Source organism: Suillus fuscotomentosus (genome assembly GCF_016647785.1).
Source record: "Suillus fuscotomentosus strain FC203 chromosome Unknown F5891scaffold_41, whole genome shotgun sequence".
Lineage (NCBI taxonomy): Eukaryota > Fungi > Basidiomycota > Agaricomycetes > Boletales > Suillaceae > Suillus > Suillus fuscotomentosus.
Genome location: NW_024539553.1, coordinates 35,646 through 53,276, shown reverse-complemented (window position 1 = coordinate 53,276; position 17,631 = coordinate 35,646). Strand labels below are relative to the sequence as shown.

The 17,631-nt window shown below is 46.5% G+C and overlaps 4 protein-coding genes across 4 annotated transcripts; 2 read left to right on the top strand and 2 right to left on the bottom strand.

Moving 5' to 3' along the window:
- Window positions 1-754: 754 nt before the first annotated feature.
- On the bottom strand, window positions 755-3,738 carry F5891DRAFT_1044521 (uncharacterized protein). Its single transcript, XM_041362190.1, has 13 exons — window positions 3,065-3,738; window positions 2,961-3,014; window positions 2,835-2,910; window positions 2,511-2,781; window positions 2,429-2,453; window positions 2,232-2,320; window positions 2,096-2,179; window positions 2,001-2,042; window positions 1,925-1,945; window positions 1,626-1,873; window positions 1,400-1,576; window positions 1,256-1,347; window positions 755-1,207 (listed from the first exon to the last, which is right to left on the bottom strand). Exons 1-13 carry the CDS (start codon window positions 3,574-3,576, stop codon window positions 967-969), a joined length of 1,932 nt encoding a protein of 643 aa, XP_041223688.1. The 5' UTR covers window positions 3,577-3,738; the 3' UTR covers window positions 755-966.
- A 318-nt stretch (window positions 3,739-4,056) lies between these two features.
- F5891DRAFT_487462 (uncharacterized protein) lies at window positions 4,057-5,249 on the top strand. The gene is made up of 5 exons (XM_041372009.1): window positions 4,057-4,401; window positions 4,452-4,478; window positions 4,535-4,606; window positions 4,658-4,872; window positions 4,929-5,249. Exons 1-4 carry the CDS (start codon window positions 4,198-4,200, stop codon window positions 4,859-4,861), a joined length of 507 nt encoding a protein of 168 aa, XP_041223687.1. The 5' UTR covers window positions 4,057-4,197; the 3' UTR covers window positions 4,862-4,872; window positions 4,929-5,249.
- A 4,615-nt stretch (window positions 5,250-9,864) lies between these two features.
- Window positions 9,865-10,825, top strand: F5891DRAFT_487383 (uncharacterized protein). Its single transcript, XM_041372008.1, has 3 exons — window positions 9,865-9,898; window positions 9,949-10,348; window positions 10,406-10,825. Exons 2-3 carry the CDS (start codon window positions 10,127-10,129, stop codon window positions 10,736-10,738), a joined length of 555 nt encoding a protein of 184 aa, XP_041223686.1. The 5' UTR covers window positions 9,865-9,898; window positions 9,949-10,126; the 3' UTR covers window positions 10,739-10,825.
- Window positions 10,826-13,042: 2,217 nt separating this feature from the next.
- Window positions 13,043-13,702, bottom strand: F5891DRAFT_982028 (uncharacterized protein; the record flags this gene model as incomplete). Its single annotated transcript, XM_041377184.1, has 4 exons — window positions 13,043-13,072; window positions 13,105-13,149; window positions 13,254-13,355; window positions 13,397-13,702. The coding sequence occupies 4 exons, from the start codon at window positions 13,700-13,702 to the stop codon at window positions 13,043-13,045; spliced, it is 483 nt and encodes a 160-aa protein (XP_041223685.1).
- Window positions 13,703-17,631: the final 3,929 nt, after the last annotated feature.

The following is a 17,631-nucleotide window of genomic DNA, read 5'->3' as shown; positions in this document are numbered from 1 at the left end:
GCTTACGATGCTCAGTAAGAACTTCTACAGCTATTTTCATGGGGGCGAACTACTATAAGTGAGTTCTCTGCATCCCATCAGTTATATATGCCAAGTCGTAAGCATGCAGTAACAACCATCTCTTTCACATTTGAAGCCATCCAGGCGGCTTTATGAATGATGCCTAACCCAACACATCAAACCCCCATTATTGCTACTAATTGCCATTGCATGCAGCAAGCACACGGTAAGAAGGAAAACTCTCTTCGTCGTACACCACGGATACTTCCAGATTACCATTGCCTTACCTCTGTGCCTTCACCCCAAGCGAATAGAACTTCTCCCCGTTAGCGTACATCGAGCAGAGGTTTTGGATTTCAACACAACGCTGCACTGATTTATGCTTCCCGGGACAATCTACTAATATTCCTATTTTCTACAGTGAGTTTTTTGCGCCTTCCAAGACCTCACGTCGAACTAGATGACCCGGTTTATTTCGCCAATTCTTATATGTATTATACAAACATGGGATCTAAGAGAGTAAGAACGTTCAAACTCTCGGCCTGGCATGATCTCTTTTACGCTGGTGAGCATCAAACGATGACCGCACAGAAATCGTCGGTCCAAAATGTACTTGAAGAATATATTTGTCTGTCGCACTTCAGTAACTTCAACAACTGAGGGCCGTGATGAGAGAAAGTAGACCGCTTTGGGCATTACTGAAATTTGGTTGTCTCATCGATGTTGGTGGAGCGAGAGCTCGCTTTGAATGGACTAGCGGGGACAAAGAGATCTTGATACGATGTGAAGATGAGATAGTTTTTTATGTACCGTACTTCCATTCAAAACCATTGAAATATCGAGCAACAGATATACTACAGTGGACTCCATACTGACGCAAGCCGTCGATGGACGTCGGACGTCAAATAGCCTCGTCATTTTCTGCTCCTGAGACAGAATTATCCCTGCAATCACAGTCTACCTAGACTAGACATTAGTAGAGAAGTCGGTAACCTGTGACACTTGTCCTATGATCCAGGACCTCAGGTGAGAAACGTGAGAGATGCAGTGAGAGATGCAGTGAGAGATATGAAAATTATTGGCTGCCAGTATGAGCCACATCGCTAGGCAAAACATAGCGAACCAAACTGGGGATGCAGTCGAGACGACGACAACGTCAGCAGTGCGGAAAATCAGGACAGACAATGCTGCAGCAAAGAACACCATTCTGTCGAAGAATGAGCCAACAACCTATGAGATATAACTGGAAACGCACGCCCAAATCAAAAGTGCAAATGGCAGACTCAGCATGAGGGCAAGGCTCTCGAGGCCAAGCATAGAACGCGACATGCCTGACATGAAAGAGGCCTGTGGACATGGGCATGGGCAATACAAGTCATAAAATAGAAAGTAAACGTACCACCTCTTCAGCAGAACTTCGTCGGCTGTCATTAACTTGCCCAGCCAAGACCAGCGAGACCACCAACGAGCCCATGACGCAGAGTGTAGACAGATATGTTAGAAGGGTTGCGGCCATCTGAGTCTGGACAGATTGGACCGTAAGAAGACTGATATCGACAGCAAGCATCACAGTGGACTGAGATGGTCATTGTTTGCATGTCAATATGGAACAAAGTACAACTCACGTATATTGTATATCCATTCCATTCAGCGGTAAGCCTATCAATAAAGTTCTTCCACCGCGGATGAACAATGGTTTCATCGACCCATATCTTATGAATACCCTTGCTCTGAGCATCAAATGATCCAAACAGAAAGACATTCATGACGCGAAGGATCCCTTTCGAGCGGACATTAGGTTTTTCATATAACGATTGGTCTACACCAAGTCGGGCGCCTAGTTGTCCACAAAAATTCACAAACTTGGCATTGTCTGGAGAAGTGGTTAGAAAATGGGCTGCGTAGACTACTGACCTGAGCTCACAGAAAATTCTTGTGAATCGAGCTGAAATCGGCAAACATATCAGAAGTAATCAACCGACCTTCGTGATAAGACTTACCGACAATCCACACAGAGTGCTCACGCTCTTTGTTAGCGCTATCTGGAAAAACAATCAACAACGGTTCCATTTCCCTACATCAGGGAATCATTCACCCATGAGCCAATCCACAAGGCCGAGCATACTAGCAACCTCATCCGAAGCAAAAGGTGCTAGGCATGTTTCAGAGGTAATATTTTCTGTCGCAACTCAATCTTGGAGGACGTGAAAAACTCATCGTTCTTTTCTTACCTGCCTGAGCGAACATGACAATTTCTTTGAGTTTTACGACAACATCTTCCGGGAGAAAACGTTTGTTTGGAAATAGTTCGACGTGTCTCCTGTCAATATCATCATATGTCAATTGTGGGAGGTAAAGGACTGTAAAAATGTGAGCCCGTGTGCTTGGATCATGAGGGAATGGGCATACTGCTAAGAATCGTGCGAACCAGTACTGCGATTCTAGTGCATACCCTGGAACGACGCAATTACAACAGCTCGAATAGAAAGTAATCTACGAAAAGAACTTACTGAGATGGCTTTTACACTCTACACCTCGAATTTTGTTCATAAGGGGATCAGATGTGTGGTCTTCGAACCAGAAGATGATGCGTTTTTTGTGATCCGCGAAGTAGTAGCCCCACATTTCTCCGTCGTCAGTCTTGATAAGCTCCAATACTAGCTCGACGAGTGGATCTATAGTGAGATTTGCTTCGCTCATTTCTCTGTACGCCTTCGTGACGGCTTCACCTATTTTGGTAGCAATTTTTTGGTCTCGAACATCGGCATCAGTGAAAGCTCTCTTGTGCGCGGTATGAGTGCTTTAAGCCTTGTAGGAGTAAGCGGTAAACGTACTTGTTTCGGATAATAGAAGAAAAAAGCCCCTTCTGGGTGTGTGAGTGGCTCCCATCCTTCTGCAGTGGCAGGCATCCTACAGGCCCATTTCAATCACATCACTACCTCTCTCGCTAGCATGCTTACTCGGAACAGTTGAAGGGACCTTTCTCAACCTTGAAAGCTTTATACACATTTTTACTGTGACCATGGATTAGAATGGCAACTCACTTGAAATACATTTTGCCTACACTGGAATATGCCTGTCGTATCGCCTGACCTGTGGTCCGGGTACAATGGGAACTAGAGTGGTAACATGTCCTGGAGCCGCAGGAAGTGGTATCCCCACACCCACAAGGTTGCAAACGCTGGGCTCAGGCGTAGAAAGTATCAACGGCGCAGCAGACATCTCGGTGGACTGTGCATTATGAGCTACGTTATTGGGCCTTGCATTGAGCTCGCCGCCAGTTGGTAACTGAAGGCTCATTCCAGGTTGGTACCCTTGGCTTTGTGGAGGTTTGAACAATGGCACAGCGAGGGTCACCGAAGGTGTCTTGTCTTGGTTGATCACTGGCTGAGAGCTCAATGCTAAACCGAACCGTTGTTGAAAATCCCCCTCCTTTCGATTGAAGACAGATCGAGAGTGTCGAATCAGTCGCAGCAGGACATAGAGAAGACTTTTGTACGAGCGAAATACGGCCGTCTTGAGAACGCGCCTCAACCAGGAGATGAACATACGAATGTATCGTGCATGCATGATCATTGCAGAGAATAAGTCGAGCCAAGTACAGAAACTAGGGAACTTTGCCGGGTAGTGGGCGAGAAGGTAGAAATAAAAGGTAGTCTTGAATGGGTATTAGGAGAATGAGCGTTCGACTTAGTGACTTCAGTAAAGCTGACAGTTGTGACTACTCGTCCAGCAAACATACAGCCCTAATTCAAATTGACACAGGCTTTGTTGTCAATATCATAATGGCTTAGCTAATAGCCTGCAGAGAGGTTCCCACTCTTTTTCAAACCGCTCACTGTCTTCGCTTCATAAGCAATATCTATGTGCAAGCCAAGGTTATTAACTCTCATGCACCAGGATGTGTGACGCATGAGCTGTTCTGTATGGCTCTCGAGTCTTGACTACGCTACTGCTGTACGTGCAATGTGCACGGTGCTTACATTATAGGATCACATATGATATCAGTAATATGCTGGAGAGGAGATGGTGCGCACAGTGACACACTGCGAATGGATGCGGCTACGCGGCCTCATGCTCCTTACCACCATGCTCACTTTCCTTGTGGTGCTCTGGGCTACAACCTCTTCGCTGGTTGGCTCGATCATGGTTGGATCGGTGGTCATACTGTCACGGTAACCTACGTCCTTCATCGACATGCATCTATGGAATCTCGACACAAACCTCCAACTTGAAGTCGGTCCACTCCTCCAACACGAAGGTGAAGTAAACTGGGCAGCCCTTTCCGCTGATGGAAAGCTGCTAGTCACTGGTTGCAGCAACGAAAACGTGTACGTGTGGGACATTCAAGCCATCTTCAAGGAAGCTGGCCTTGAAGACCTCCTTCGGCCTTCATCTGATGTAAAGCTTATGGTTCTTTGGTCAAAAATGCGCTAATATCACATTCGCAGGTTACAGCTCAAGAGTCATTGACAGATGTACGTGATTTGTTTCTCAACCTCCCCAATCGTTGTAATCTAGATATTCTATTTAGGCGGATGCTACGCAGGCCGTGGATGATGAACTTTCGCCAGGTTTTTTCAACGATGCCACAGATGGCGCTAATGTGTGTCATCGGCATTTTCAATGGTTTCTTGTCCTGACGTGTTGATCTCAGTCCTCTGGAGCGTACGCTAACTATCACCGTTCCTCTTCCCGCCGTCCTCGCCCTCCTGCATCCTCTTTTGGGGGCGCAAGAGCTCTCTTTGGTCGCCTTCCAGCCGCTCTCACTCCAAGACTAATGGATCAACTGAACTCCAGCAATGCCCAAGGCGGGCCTCATTGGTTCCTGGGCCTCGTATCGTCGATGTTGCTGCAGTGAAAGACAGAGAGGTATGAATTTCTCCGCATACATTCCCTATCGCCGTGGTTTAATGATTTCTGTTCAGGTTATATTCACTGCTCCCCCGCCGCCAGAAAAAGCACAGCAGCAAACTCAATCGCACGAATCATCCACAACACAGCCTGCTTCAGGTACTAATCCTACTACCCCACGTCCCAGATATGCACTACCTGTCTGATTATTGGCTCATCTTGTGCTTTTTCTCTGCTGCGCATCGCCTCAAGACGCCGATGCCAATGCACAACCAACACATCAGCAAGGTCAATCAACAGGTCAAGCCCGCCCCCAGGCGTCATCATTGCAGACTCAGTCTACTGCCGCTTCGGCATCTACGACACCTGCTCCTGCGACTAGTCCTACCGCGCCAAGTGCAGCAAGCGCATAGCCACAGCTTCTTCTATGGCAGACTCATTTCGTAATCTTTTCTACTGTGCAATTCCCCCACACGCCGATGGTCATTAATACAGCCACACAACTACTTCATATTTGGTTCTAGTTCTTCAGTGCGCATTTCTTCATATCATTTGGCAATCACGTGCATCGGTCTTGTTTCCGACTCGTGCAATGTTCGGCCTCAATAATACCAACCGTTGCAAGAGGAACATTCTAAGATCAACTAAGGCGATGACTAGCACGGGCACGGATGACGCTTTGTTTTCCTATGCAACCCATTTTCCGTCCAGATCTTCATTTCGCAACTCAATATCGTTGCCTGACTAGGAGAATAGTCAACGCAATGAATCTTTGGCAAGAGAATCTCATCGAAGCCAGTGTGTTATCACTTCTACTATTTTGACCGACGTAGTTAATCCAATGAGAGTAGTTTGCCATGCATGAAAAATCTCTGATAGTGACGTATCGCGGTGGTCTACTGAGAGAGAGAGCATGATCGGAAACAAGCGACAGCGTTGACCTGCAAGCAAACTGTCTCAACCTTGCATTACCGCTTCTGCTTGCAAGAGTCTTGCCGTTTGGAGACAATGCTTATGCCATGCTTCTAAGTGATTCCTTATCTTCCTCATCTTGCCACTCGTCACCAATCTGTCCTTGTTCATGCCATCTGGAGTCGATCTTTTGCCGGGCTTGCGTCTCGTTTATAGAATTGGAGAAATCTATACCGCATTATGAAAGTGTTGGAAACCCAACCCGCCAACATAGTAGTACATAGTATCTTTTTTGTTTAACTCAGCCGCTCGCTCAACGCCAGCGGACTTACCATATTAGGTAGTCCCACGTACGATACTTCCGCCCACTCGTCTCTCGTTCTCATTTTCCCCAGTCTGTTACATCCGACTGGGGTAAGTCATATCTTAGTATACCTACAACATTCCTTACTGATGTACCATAGAACTCACTAGAGTTCGTTCTATCTAGGTACATAATAAAGAGTCTGTTACATCCGACTGGGAACTCACTAGAGTTCGTTCTATCTAGCGTCTGCAGTCCCTGCATGAGCGTCGTCGTCTTGGCTGAGCGAGAGTTAGAAAATTTGGACGGGACGAACCTGTGTGCTCCCATCAATATGATACCATTCCTCCAAGACGAGCTCGCATTGATACGACAGTCCATTTGAGGGATTGCTTTGACATCCCTCGACGCTCGTGTCATTAGTCCTGCAGATCGTGCGATACGAAGTCTGAGAAATATAAATGTCTGATAGTTATCCATTTGAGACGCGAGGATGGTGGTAGCACCCGTGATGCGTCCTGTTAACTGACTGATCCGAATGAGGACTGATATTGATGGAATGAACTGACCTTTGGTGAAGAGAAATTGAGTGTGGAGAAACTTGAAGATCGTTCGATGTCGGAATATCGAACGGGGCTCGTTACCTCCCATGTGATCCCAGAGAATTGTCCTTTCGTCCAGCTTCATAATTGTTCTTTCGCCATTTCACTGGGAAGGTAGAAGCTAATCAAGACTCAACGTTCAACACGAAGCTACATAATTAAGAAATTGCAACTCCCATCTGACTGTCCTAGCGAAGCCACAGTGCAATGAAAGCACACGTCGTGGTCTCCGCATCGTATCAGCGAACCAGCAACAATGATTTATGAGAACCAATGTTATTGGTTCGCGGTTACGATGCAAATTCTCCTCGTATAAATGATATACAGCGTGTCGAGTTGATACCCACCGGATGGTCATGGACGCCTCGAGCGCTCCCGAAGATGGAGGAACGTAGATGAAACATCATTGCCCATCGATCTTTTTCATCGGAGTGTTCTACGAGAGCAGGATCTAGTGGAAAGGTATGGGATGTCTCATGAGTTAGAACTACATAATCCGAAGAGCGGTTGTTCCACTGAGCGAAATGTGATACGAACATTTTGTCCTCTTTCGAAACAACGCACGAGAGTATCGTATATTGCGTGACGCAAGTCGGGATATCGAGGTCATGTTTCATGTAGGCTGTGGGACAGGTCAGTGGGACGCTCTGACATGAACGGACGAAAGGAGCATGAAAAGGAAACCACCAATGTCAATAGGGTCCTGCTTTTGTAAGGCGATGACAGGTCGATGAGGACTTGGACACGTTGGATAAATGTGGCAGCTGACCGGTCGACCAGACGCTCGACTATCTAGGGTAGTTTCGTTCCAGAAACGCTGGAATGTCTCTATGATGGTTTTTGGATTTGGGGCTCATTCATGAAGGGGTAGATATTCGTGTCGCACGATTCTATTCCTGCGTGGCATAAGTGTTATCGTCATCGTCGTGTCTGAGCAAGGATAGGAGAATTGATACATGCGTATGAGACGGCCATCGCGAACGAAACGCCTACAGTCATGGCTCCTGTCCATGAGATAACATTTCCATAAGACAGGTTCTAGATGATACGACGGTGATCGCATTGACGTCCCTCAAATTTCAAAGACCATGTCGATGCTCAGGTCATGTCCGAAATCCAAAATTTTCAAGAGAATATCAATTTCTGATCGACATGTGCATTTAAGAGGGGACGATGATGGCAACACCCATCAATCGTTTTGTCGACCATTTGATATGAACAGGAATCTCTTTGTAAAACAAATAAGTTCAGAGATAGATTGGATGAGACATGTGTTCCGAAGGAGACAAGGCCGAAGGAACAAGAGCCGAGGGGGAGAGGCAGCAAGCGGCCGAAGGATAGAGCCGGAGGAGAGGACACCAAGTGCGAGCGCATCCAAACGGAGAATGAGGACGACGTGTCATGGTCAACTCGTACGCTGTCCATCTTTTAGTTTATTTTAGCGTATATGACTGTACCTGGACACTCGCCTTATAAGCCCAGGTACCCGCATCCAAGCATCTCAGTTTCAACTCGAATACTGAGATGTAAGTTAGTATTTTCGTAACGTTCGACTCGAGGTCTAACGTTCTAGTAGATTCGTACCTTTGTGTCTAGGTACAATGTTTGTTAATCGAAGTTTCAACTCGAATACTGAGATAATCGTACCTTTGTGTCTAGCCTCGCGTGACCGTCTCGCAATACTCACAATAACATGCAGAGGTGGGGAGGGAGTGCAGCACCTTGTCGAATGTGTGCCACAACCAGCGATGTAGTCCTTACGTATAGACATAGCGCCGGTTGCGCTGAGAGCTTGATCGACACAGCAATAGCGAACACGAGGATGATGCATGGGACGGACCTTAAAACGACTTGAACAAACAGGTGCCCAACTTCCTCAACTCCCAACTAGACACGCTCTGATCGCTGGTAATCAAGGGGTCGTCTAAACGGCGTTGCTCGTGAGTGGTACTGTAAGCTTTTCTTGCAGGACAAAACTGACGATATGCTTGCCAGCAATTTTGGATATCCACAAAGATCTCTAGCACGTTCTGATTTTTCAGATAACAACTCCATAGACAGTCCCGAAGTTGGAGTTCTGGGTAAAGAGCAGACCTGTAAGTGGGCTGTCTTATTAGCAACTATTGCGTGCTCTGACAAGAAGTAAGGTGACAAAAAAAAGACTCACCAGCAATTACTGCTGTTGCCGGACAACTCGACCTGATTTCAAGATCCTACCTCTCTCGCCTACATTGTCCCCAATCTGCCGTAGTTGAGATACCGAGCGCTGATCATGTCTTCCTCCAGTAGGATGCGAGCTATCACGCCATGTCAGACGTTGCGAGGTAATACCGACTGGGTAACTGGTGTTGTACATCTGCATTCCGGACGACAGACCATCACATGTTCGACGGACGGCTCACTGCGACTACGGGATATAGAAAGCGGTACACAGATAGGAGAGGACTGGAGAGATGAAGAAAATGAAACAGAAGTGCGGTCCATGGCATTGTCTCCAAATTGCAAGACAATTGCAAGTGGATGTGATGACGGAAAAGTCAGGTTATGGGACGTCGAGACGAGGAAGGTTATTTCCAGATGGTCAGGACACACTCATGTCGTGCGTGCATTGTGCTGGAGTGCAGATGGTAAACGAGTGCTGACCGGATCTTGGGATGGGATGGCAAGAGTCTGGGATGTCAAGAGCAGCCAAACTGTCTTGATAATCAACACCGGGCACTCGTGGGTGAACGCGGTGATCTACTCGCCCGATGCAACGAAAATTGCAACCGGTGGAGGCAACGAGGATGCAGTCAAAATCTGGAATGCCAGGACAGGCGAGCTGCTTAACACGCTCAAACATGATTTCACGGTTCTCAGCTTGGCCTGGACGTCGGACGGAAAGAAGCTTATCTCCGGATCATATGACCCAATTAGGATATACGACACAGCCACTTGGCAGGAGATCGCCAATCTGAAAGGACTCCTGGTCAAAGCCATCACCTTGTCTCAGAACAACCGCCTTCTATGTGCATCAGATTATAAAACAGTGCGTCTATGGAATCTCGACACAAACAGACAAGTCGATCCACCTCTCCGACACGAAAATAAAGTAATCTGCGCAGCCCTTTCCAACGATGGAAAAGTGTTAGTCACTGGTTGCAAAAACAAAGACCCGTCTGCATGGGACATTCAAGCCATCCTTAAACAAGCTGGCTTTGAAGACCTCCTCCTACCTTTATCTGATGTAAATCTCGTGGTTCTTCAGTTAAAATTATGCTAATCTTCCCCTTGCAGGTAATGGATGTACGTGATTTGTTTCTCAACCTTCCCGGTTGTAACCTGGATATTTCATCTAGGTGGATGCTACGCAGGCCGTGGATGATGAACTTTCGCCAGATTTTTTCAACGATGCCACAGATGGTGTTAATGTACATCATCAGCGTTTTCAATCGGTTCCTGTTCTGACCTCTTGATGAGTCAGTCCTCCGGAATGTATGGCAACTATCACCGTTCCTCTTCCCGCCGTCCTCGCCCTACTACATCCTCTTTTGGGAGTGTCAACACGCTCTTTGGTCGCCTTTCGTTGTTTGTCCGCCGCTCTCACTCTTACACTGAACCCCAGCAACGCCCAAGGCGAGCCTTATTGTCTCGTGGGCCTCGTATCGTCGAAGTTGCTGCAGTGAAAGACAGAGAAGTATGTGTTTCTTCGCGTGTATTTTCATATCGTCGTAGTTTAAGTATTTCTGTCCAGGTCATATTCACTGTCCCTCCACCGCCAGAAAAAACACAGCAGCAAATCCAATCGCACGCCCACGAATCATCCACGACACAGCCTGCCTCAGGTGCTAATTCTACTGCACCACATTCCAGATACCTACATTCACTACCTGTCCGATTGTTGGGTCATCTTGTGCTTTTTCTCTGCTGCGCACCACCTCGACACGCCGACGCCAATGCGCAACAGCAAGGTCAATCAACAGGTCAAGCCCAGCCGCAGGCGTCTTCATTGCAAACTCAGTCTACTGCCGCCTCGATATCTACAACGCCTGCTCTTGCGGCTAGTCCTACTGCAGCAAGCGCATAACCGCGGTCCTTTCTATGGCAGACTCATTTCGTTCTCTTATCTACTGTGCAACTTCCCCACACGCCGATGGACATTAATACAGGTACACAACTATTTCATATTTGCTTCTAGTTCTTCTGTACTCTCATCTTCATATCATTTGGCAACTACGTACATCAATCTTGTTTCCTCGTCATGAGACTCGTGCAATGTATCGAACTCGGCAATGCCAACCGTTGCAAGAGGAGTATTGTAGGATTAAACAAGACGATGACTAGCACGGACGGAGGTTCGTTTTCCTACACAATCCATTCTCCGTCCAGGTCTTCATTTCGCCACTCAATCTTGTCACCTAACTAGGAGAATAGTCAATGCAGTGAAGATTGACAAGAGAATCTCATCAAAGGCAGTATGTTATCATTTCTACTATTTTGATCAACATAGTCGATCTAATGAGAGTAGTGTGCTGTACGTGAAAAATAGTGACATGTCACGGTGATCTAGAGCCTGATCGGAAACTAGCGACAGCGAGCTATGCTGAATGAGTACTGAATCCTGTAACACATCGGGGTGAACAATATTTAAAAGAGGCTTATATGTTGTACAAAATGTGAAAACAATATTTGATATTTAAACTAACATGAAGATGGGTGCACGACTTCAAATTTTGGTGGTGTTTTGTGTGTCATCCAAAATATCAAATATTCACAACCATATTCACACAGACAATGGGTGACTATCCATAGGCAAAATAATGTGGAATAGATTATAACGGACTTTGAAAGATATTAGCAAAATTTAATATGTACAGAAAACACAACCGTAATGCATCTGGATTAAAATAATTCGGTCAAAACTGCAATGGACGACCTGCTACTACAGTACCACAATCTGGTGAACGACGGAGAAGAGACGGGTTTTCTCGACGACGAAGAAGACGCGAGGATGCTAGCAGCTACCCTCGTCGCTGGAATAGAGCTAGCTCGACTTGATCGTGTCGAAACCTGGAACCCTAAGCAACTGTACCTTTGTCGTGCCCACTTACTTCCTGACCCACATCGAAATACCCCGTGGCAAGTGCTGTATGCAAGTCGCAGTGATCGTGCGTTCATTACCACGATGGGGATCGATGTTCTAACGTTCGAATTCATCCTTACCTCTGGCTTTGCCAGTCTGTGGTACCACAAGTCCATCACACGTCCTGATACCAACTCGCAAGGCATTCCATGCCTGAATCGCCGTTCACTCGATGCTGGAGGAGCACTCAGCCTCATGCTCCACTATCTCAACTCCACCATGCATGAGACTAGCCTGCAACAAATCTTCATATTGATCCCCGCCACTGTTTCTCGCTATCTAACCTCTGGACTGCCGATACTCTTACAAACACTGCGCTCTATGGTTGATGCCTCAATTCGATGGCCACAGGGGCCTGATTTCGAGTGTTGTAGTGCCCTCGTAGTTGTGTGTCACTCATGCTTGGAAGGTGCTTTCGGAAGCATTGATGGCCTCAAACTCCCCGTGCAGACCTCACACGATGTTGACATTGAAAACACCACCTACAACGGTTGGCTTTCCAAACATTTTGTCAGTTCAGTCATAGCATTTTCTGCTGAAGGTGTGTTTTTTGGTCTTTCTCCAACAATTTGTACTCAATAATCAATTTACAAAGGCGTTGTGATCGCGGCAAGGACAAATGCGCCTGGAAGTTGGCATGATTCACGTCTCGCCTCTCACATCTATACTAAACTTTGTCTCGACACACCTCCTGGCTACTACATCGTCGCAGATACTGCGTTTCCCCGTGGGATGACTTCCGTTGATGGTCGCATTTGCGCACCTTTGAAACATGGTCAAGTTTTGCGTGGGTCTGCTGCCGAGATAGAGGAGCACATGGTGTTCAACCGCCAACTACTCTCTTACCGCCAAACCGCAGAATGGGGCATGCAGGCTATCCAAGGCACATTTGGAAGGCTACGCATGCCACTCGACATCACCAACCAAGAAGCTCGCAGCGACCTCATCGAAATCTGTCTTCGGCTGCACAACCTGCGCACCATACGTGTTGGGATCAACCAGATACGGACCGTGTACATGAAGCATTGGCAGGCTACTGAGGATGACCTGGATGTGTGGTGAGACTTCGAAAGCATGCTATTTTCAGAGCAGAGGAAGAAGGATCGGGTTTCACGCTTCCATGTCATCTTAGAATACTAGTAGATACAACATGTAAAACTTATAATATCAATGCAATGAAGTGTCGTCACAGATAACCTTGGATGCGAGCATGAAGGCGGATACGAAAAGACGGTGACCTGAAGATCCTCAAGCAGAGGGGAAGCGTGCTTTGAGTTGCTGGATGGTGAATAGTAATTAGGTAGACTCACCTGATTGATTTCTTGCAATTGGAACATACCCTGGGCTACAATACTCTAGGATTTGTTGGAGTAAGTGTCGTCACAGATAACCTTGGATGTGAGTGAATAGTAGTTAGGTAGACAACTCACCTGATTGATTTCTCGCAATTGGAACATACCCTGGGCCAGGATTTGTTGGAGTAAGTGTTGTCACAGATAACCTTGGATGTGAGCAGGAACGGGCGCAAGACGTTCAAATCTTTACATTGTACATTGGTACCCTAGATACATTGTAAGTATCATAACACAATCAAATCTCTACTGATCCCTCCTTTTGAATGGGCTTGATAGGCTCATCAGTGATGTCCTCGAAGTATGGGCGATCAGAATACTTGAGACGCCCAGAGGGGCCGATTTTCTGAAGGCATGGTGGCTTGCGCCCCTCGGATGTGGTACTTTCACCTTCATCAGTAAGCCACCTAGTGGATCCCCCACCCTCAGGGTACCACTCTTGATGCAGATTCTTGCGTTTGGGCATCTGTACATGCTGACGGCGCGTGGATCCACTCATTTGCATCATCTCGATGCGAAGCTCGGCCCGATCACGTTCACATTTGATGTCATACATGCGAGCGCGCAAATCAAAGAGTTGGCCATGCAGGGTTTGTGTGGCAGCTTGGGAATCACAGAGCTGCTGACTTTGGGTAAGTAGATGTGTGGTGGCAAGGCTGCGATTGGCACAATCTTCATCATGGTTGTGCTGGGTGGCCGGGTCAAATGCTGTGGAAAGTCGAGTGAGTAAATCCGTAGCTGCCACTCCTCGAGTATTGCGACGTGGAGCTGGGGCTTCTGCGTGAGGAGTGGAGCGGGCAATGGCTGTATGCTGGATTGGAGGGGGGGTAGGCTCATCCTGGTACTGGTCAGAGATGACAGACAGACTGTCATCGTCTTGCACGGCCTCATAATCTGTGTCGTTCAGGTCACACGTTTCTGCACGCTCATTAATGAGCTCTTCAATGCGATGGGCGCGCGTGACTTCTGGAGGGCACACGCCGTCTCCAGTCGGCTTTGTAGTCTTGACCAACTGTAATTATACTTGTCAGTAATGTTGCAGTCATGATACAAAATGAATCATACCTGTTTGAACTTCGTTTCGAGTGAAGTGAGTTTGCGTTCTGGCCGGTGCTTCACCTTGGCCCATTGGCAGAACTTAACTTGAACAGTCTGCCACCCGCGTTGACTGAGAGAGAGCTCGTCTTGGACTATGTCGAGGAGACTTTTGACGTCTGAGCTAGTATAATTGTTGGACCCTTGAGGGCGGCCTCGCCTCGCTCGTGCTTCTGCTTCATCATCCTCATCTCTGTCCTCTTGGGAACGCTTCTTTGCGTTAGAGTATCCAGCATTTTCCTTCTCCTTACCTTTGGCCCTTGGGGCTTTGGCCTTGCGACGCACACCTGCTGTTTTGGTGGCCAGAATGTAGCCGGTGGCCTCCGCAATACTGGCGGGGTAAATCAGATCCATGTCGTCAGAGTGAGGTAGGGGGAGGAGCATGGGATTGATCGTGTTGGTGGTTGGCGCCTCACGTAGAGCAAGGCGAGAATTGGATGCCGGGAAGGGTGGAGGTGTGCCTTCGTGGGACTGGAAGGCTGGAGTGAGTGTGTAGGTAGAAGCAGGCTGCATGTATGTAGTTAGTCGTGTCAAAAATATAATATGATACTCAACGTACCTGATAACCCGGACTGTCGCCATGTTCGAACCGACAGGACCGATCAGATGTAGTAAGAGTCTATAATAAGATGAGTATTGGCTGCCAGTAGACAATCGTTGGATAAGACTTACGTTGCAGATACCTGGATGGGACACCCAAGCGCCATCATTATCACGGGTGAACACATTTCCAGCATGATCATAGTATAATTTAGGGCCCGGGTAAGATGGGGTACTACCAGGAGGTATCATGGATAGTGGAGGAGGAATGTCAGACATTGTGTGCTGTAGTTTTAATGAAAATGATGCTTACCTTGTTGTCCTCCAGTGCGTGCTCTTATATGTTTCGAAAATGCCAACTATTGGATGCATAAGTCACCCAATGACTCTAGATGTTCGTAGTTAGTAGAATGACCCTGTGGTGGTTGCAGGAATACGTTAGTACACACAGTAAAATAAGTCTTTAATGTTAAAAAACAGTCGCGGTAGCTTGGGGAATGAGTTGTTTTCGCAAGTCTAGACTTATAGGGAGAGAATGGTGCCAGCACTGCTCACCTCGTACCCTGACCGGTTGCAGTGGTACATGTCGGCATCGTCTGCTGAGAGCAATCTTAAAACTTCAGCTGAAAACTTCGCCAGGGACCTCAGGGATGGGACTGCGTATATTGGAAAATGTTTGGACTAGGTGGCGACCTTCGCTATGCTGAACATGTGTCAGGCGGACCTCAAGTCTTGGATTAGTCAGCAGATAGCTTAGGCGTAGTGGCCCAAAACGGATTTAATCCGTCGTTTATAATCCGGATTAATCTGTAAGGGGGGGGGGGGGGGGGGGGGGCCCCCTTCTAGATTTAGAGTTTGTAAGAGCCTCAAAATAATATGTTTTGAACATCCGACGCAAATGAACAGCGGCATCGCGGCATGACTTCCTTATATGGTCTTTTTTATTCTATCTTATTTTATTCCGCATTATTTCAGCCTACGGATAGTCACCCAATATGTCAACAAATATAAGAAATATAATCAGATTTTCCATATCCACTTCAATTTAAAGTTTGATCCTTACATAAAACTTTGGAGAAAACTTGAAGTTTTGCCACAGCTTGACATTTAAATTGAGTTTTAATGTCATGTCATCTGTAAAACTTCAAGTTTTCTCCAAAGTTTTACATGGAAATTGAACTTTAAGTTGAAGCAGACATGAAAAATCTGACTATATTTCTTATGTTTGTTGACATATTGTCTGTGGGAATATGGTTGTGAATATTTGGATATTTTGGATCACACATAAAACACCACCAAAATTTGAAGTTGTGCACTCATCTTTATGTTAGTTTGAATATTAAATATTGTCTTCACATTTTGTACAACATATAAACCTCTTTTAAATATCGTTCACCCTGATATGTAAGCAGACTGTCTCAACCTCATGTAAGGCTGGGTGAGTTCGACAGGGAATTGTGAATGGAGAGGGATAGAAACAAGACGAGAGAAACGAGAGTGTTAGTTAGGACGAATCAATGTGTGAAGGAGACTCTTCTTGATGTGTTAGGACATTCTTTGCATTGGGAAAACTCTCAGTATCGAATTCTTGTATCAATGTACATGAATCGTCTATATACGTTTTCGAGTGCGAGACCAGGCCAGAACGAGAGAGAAAGCATGTGGTGTGGTCGAAGATATTGGTCGCAAAACAGGTATCGTGTCATGAGAGCACAAGGTAAGTTTTAAAATGAAAGAAAATGGAAAGTGGCATGGCTCGGATATGAAGAGTGATGCGGTGAGTTGTGGACAACTTCGAGCACGCCTATGTAGTCATAATCTGTGCGTAGAGGATAGGCAATCCTTACACTCACATTACTGCTTCTGCTCGCAAGAATCTTGCCGTTTGGAGACAATGTTTATGCCATGCTTCTCAGTGATTCCTCATCTTCCTCATCTTGCCACTTGTCACCAATCTGTTCTTGTTCATGCCATCTGGACTCGATCTTTTGCTGTGCTTGCATCTTGTTCATAAAATCGGATAAATCTGTATTGCATTATGAAAGCCCTGCATGAGCGTCGTCGTCATGGCTTGGCTGAGTGAGAATTGGAAGACTTGGACAGGATGGACCTATGCTCCCATCAATATGATACCATTTCTCCAAAACGAGCTCACATTGATACGACGGTTCATTCGAGGGATCACTTTGACATTCCTCGACACCCATGTCAATACTCCTGCAGATCATGCGATATGATGTAGAAACAACGATACTGAGAGGAACAATTGATGGTCCTGACTGTATCTATAAATGTCGAAGGTCGTGCGTTTGCCTAGTCTGCTATGCTTGAGATGACAAGCGCGTTCGACCCTAAAGGGGAAGCGAGTGCAGTGAAGATCTAGAGGTGTGCGCCAAAGTGAAGTGCAAGAAAGCGCAGGTGCGCGCAAGGTGCGGGAACATGCGCGCGTGTATGCGGAAATTGATAAAGACTAAGCTTAAGTGATAATATGATGCAAGGTAGGAGAAGAGAGGTGCAAAGTGCAGACAAATAGATTTCTACTATGTTCAGCTAGGTAAATAGTGGGTGGTACTCAAGTCAAAAGTTCAAGGGAAAGTAAGTGAAAAGTAAGTAATAGTATGTACTGCTGGCGCTTATATAGCGTGCCTAAGCGCGGTCATGCGGAGCCGAAGCGCTACCGAGTAGGTATGTAAAGATATATATAAGTAAGGATCCATTATAAAAATAGAGGTGGAATGATATGCTAATAAAAGAAATGGACATATACACACTAGAGGGTTTGGTGGACAGTGGATGGATGCTTCTGGATGGCTGGCACTATAGGGCGCTCAAGCGCGGGAATGGTGCGCG

Bases quoted from the DNA above. Each gene is read 5' to 3' on its own strand.
- F5891DRAFT_1044521 (XM_041362190.1), bottom strand. From the start codon at position 3,576: ATGATCATGCATGCACGATACATTCGTATGTTCATCTCCTGGTTGAGG. The intron at 2,911-2,960 runs GTAAGCATGCTA...ATGGGCCTGTAG, and splicing joins GGTCCCTTCAACTGTTCCGA to GATGCCTGCCACTGCAGAAG. The intron at 1,208-1,255 runs GTGCGTTTCCAG...ATTCTTCGACAG, and splicing joins TTTGCACTTTTGATTTGGGC to AATGGTGTTCTTTGCTGCAG.
- F5891DRAFT_487462 (XM_041372009.1), top strand. From the start codon at position 4,198: ATGCATCTATGGAATCTCGACACAAACCTCCAACTTGAAGTCGGTCCA. The intron at 4,402-4,451 runs GTAAAGCTTATG...TCACATTCGCAG, and splicing joins TCCTTCGGCCTTCATCTGAT to GTTACAGCTCAAGAGTCATT. The intron at 4,479-4,534 runs GTACGTGATTTG...TATTCTATTTAG, and splicing joins CTCAAGAGTCATTGACAGAT to GCGGATGCTACGCAGGCCGT.
- F5891DRAFT_487383 (XM_041372008.1), top strand. From the start codon at position 10,127: ATGAGTCAGTCCTCCGGAATGTATGGCAACTATCACCGTTCCTCTTCC. The intron at 10,349-10,405 runs GTATGTGTTTCT...ATTTCTGTCCAG, and splicing joins CTGCAGTGAAAGACAGAGAA to GTCATATTCACTGTCCCTCC.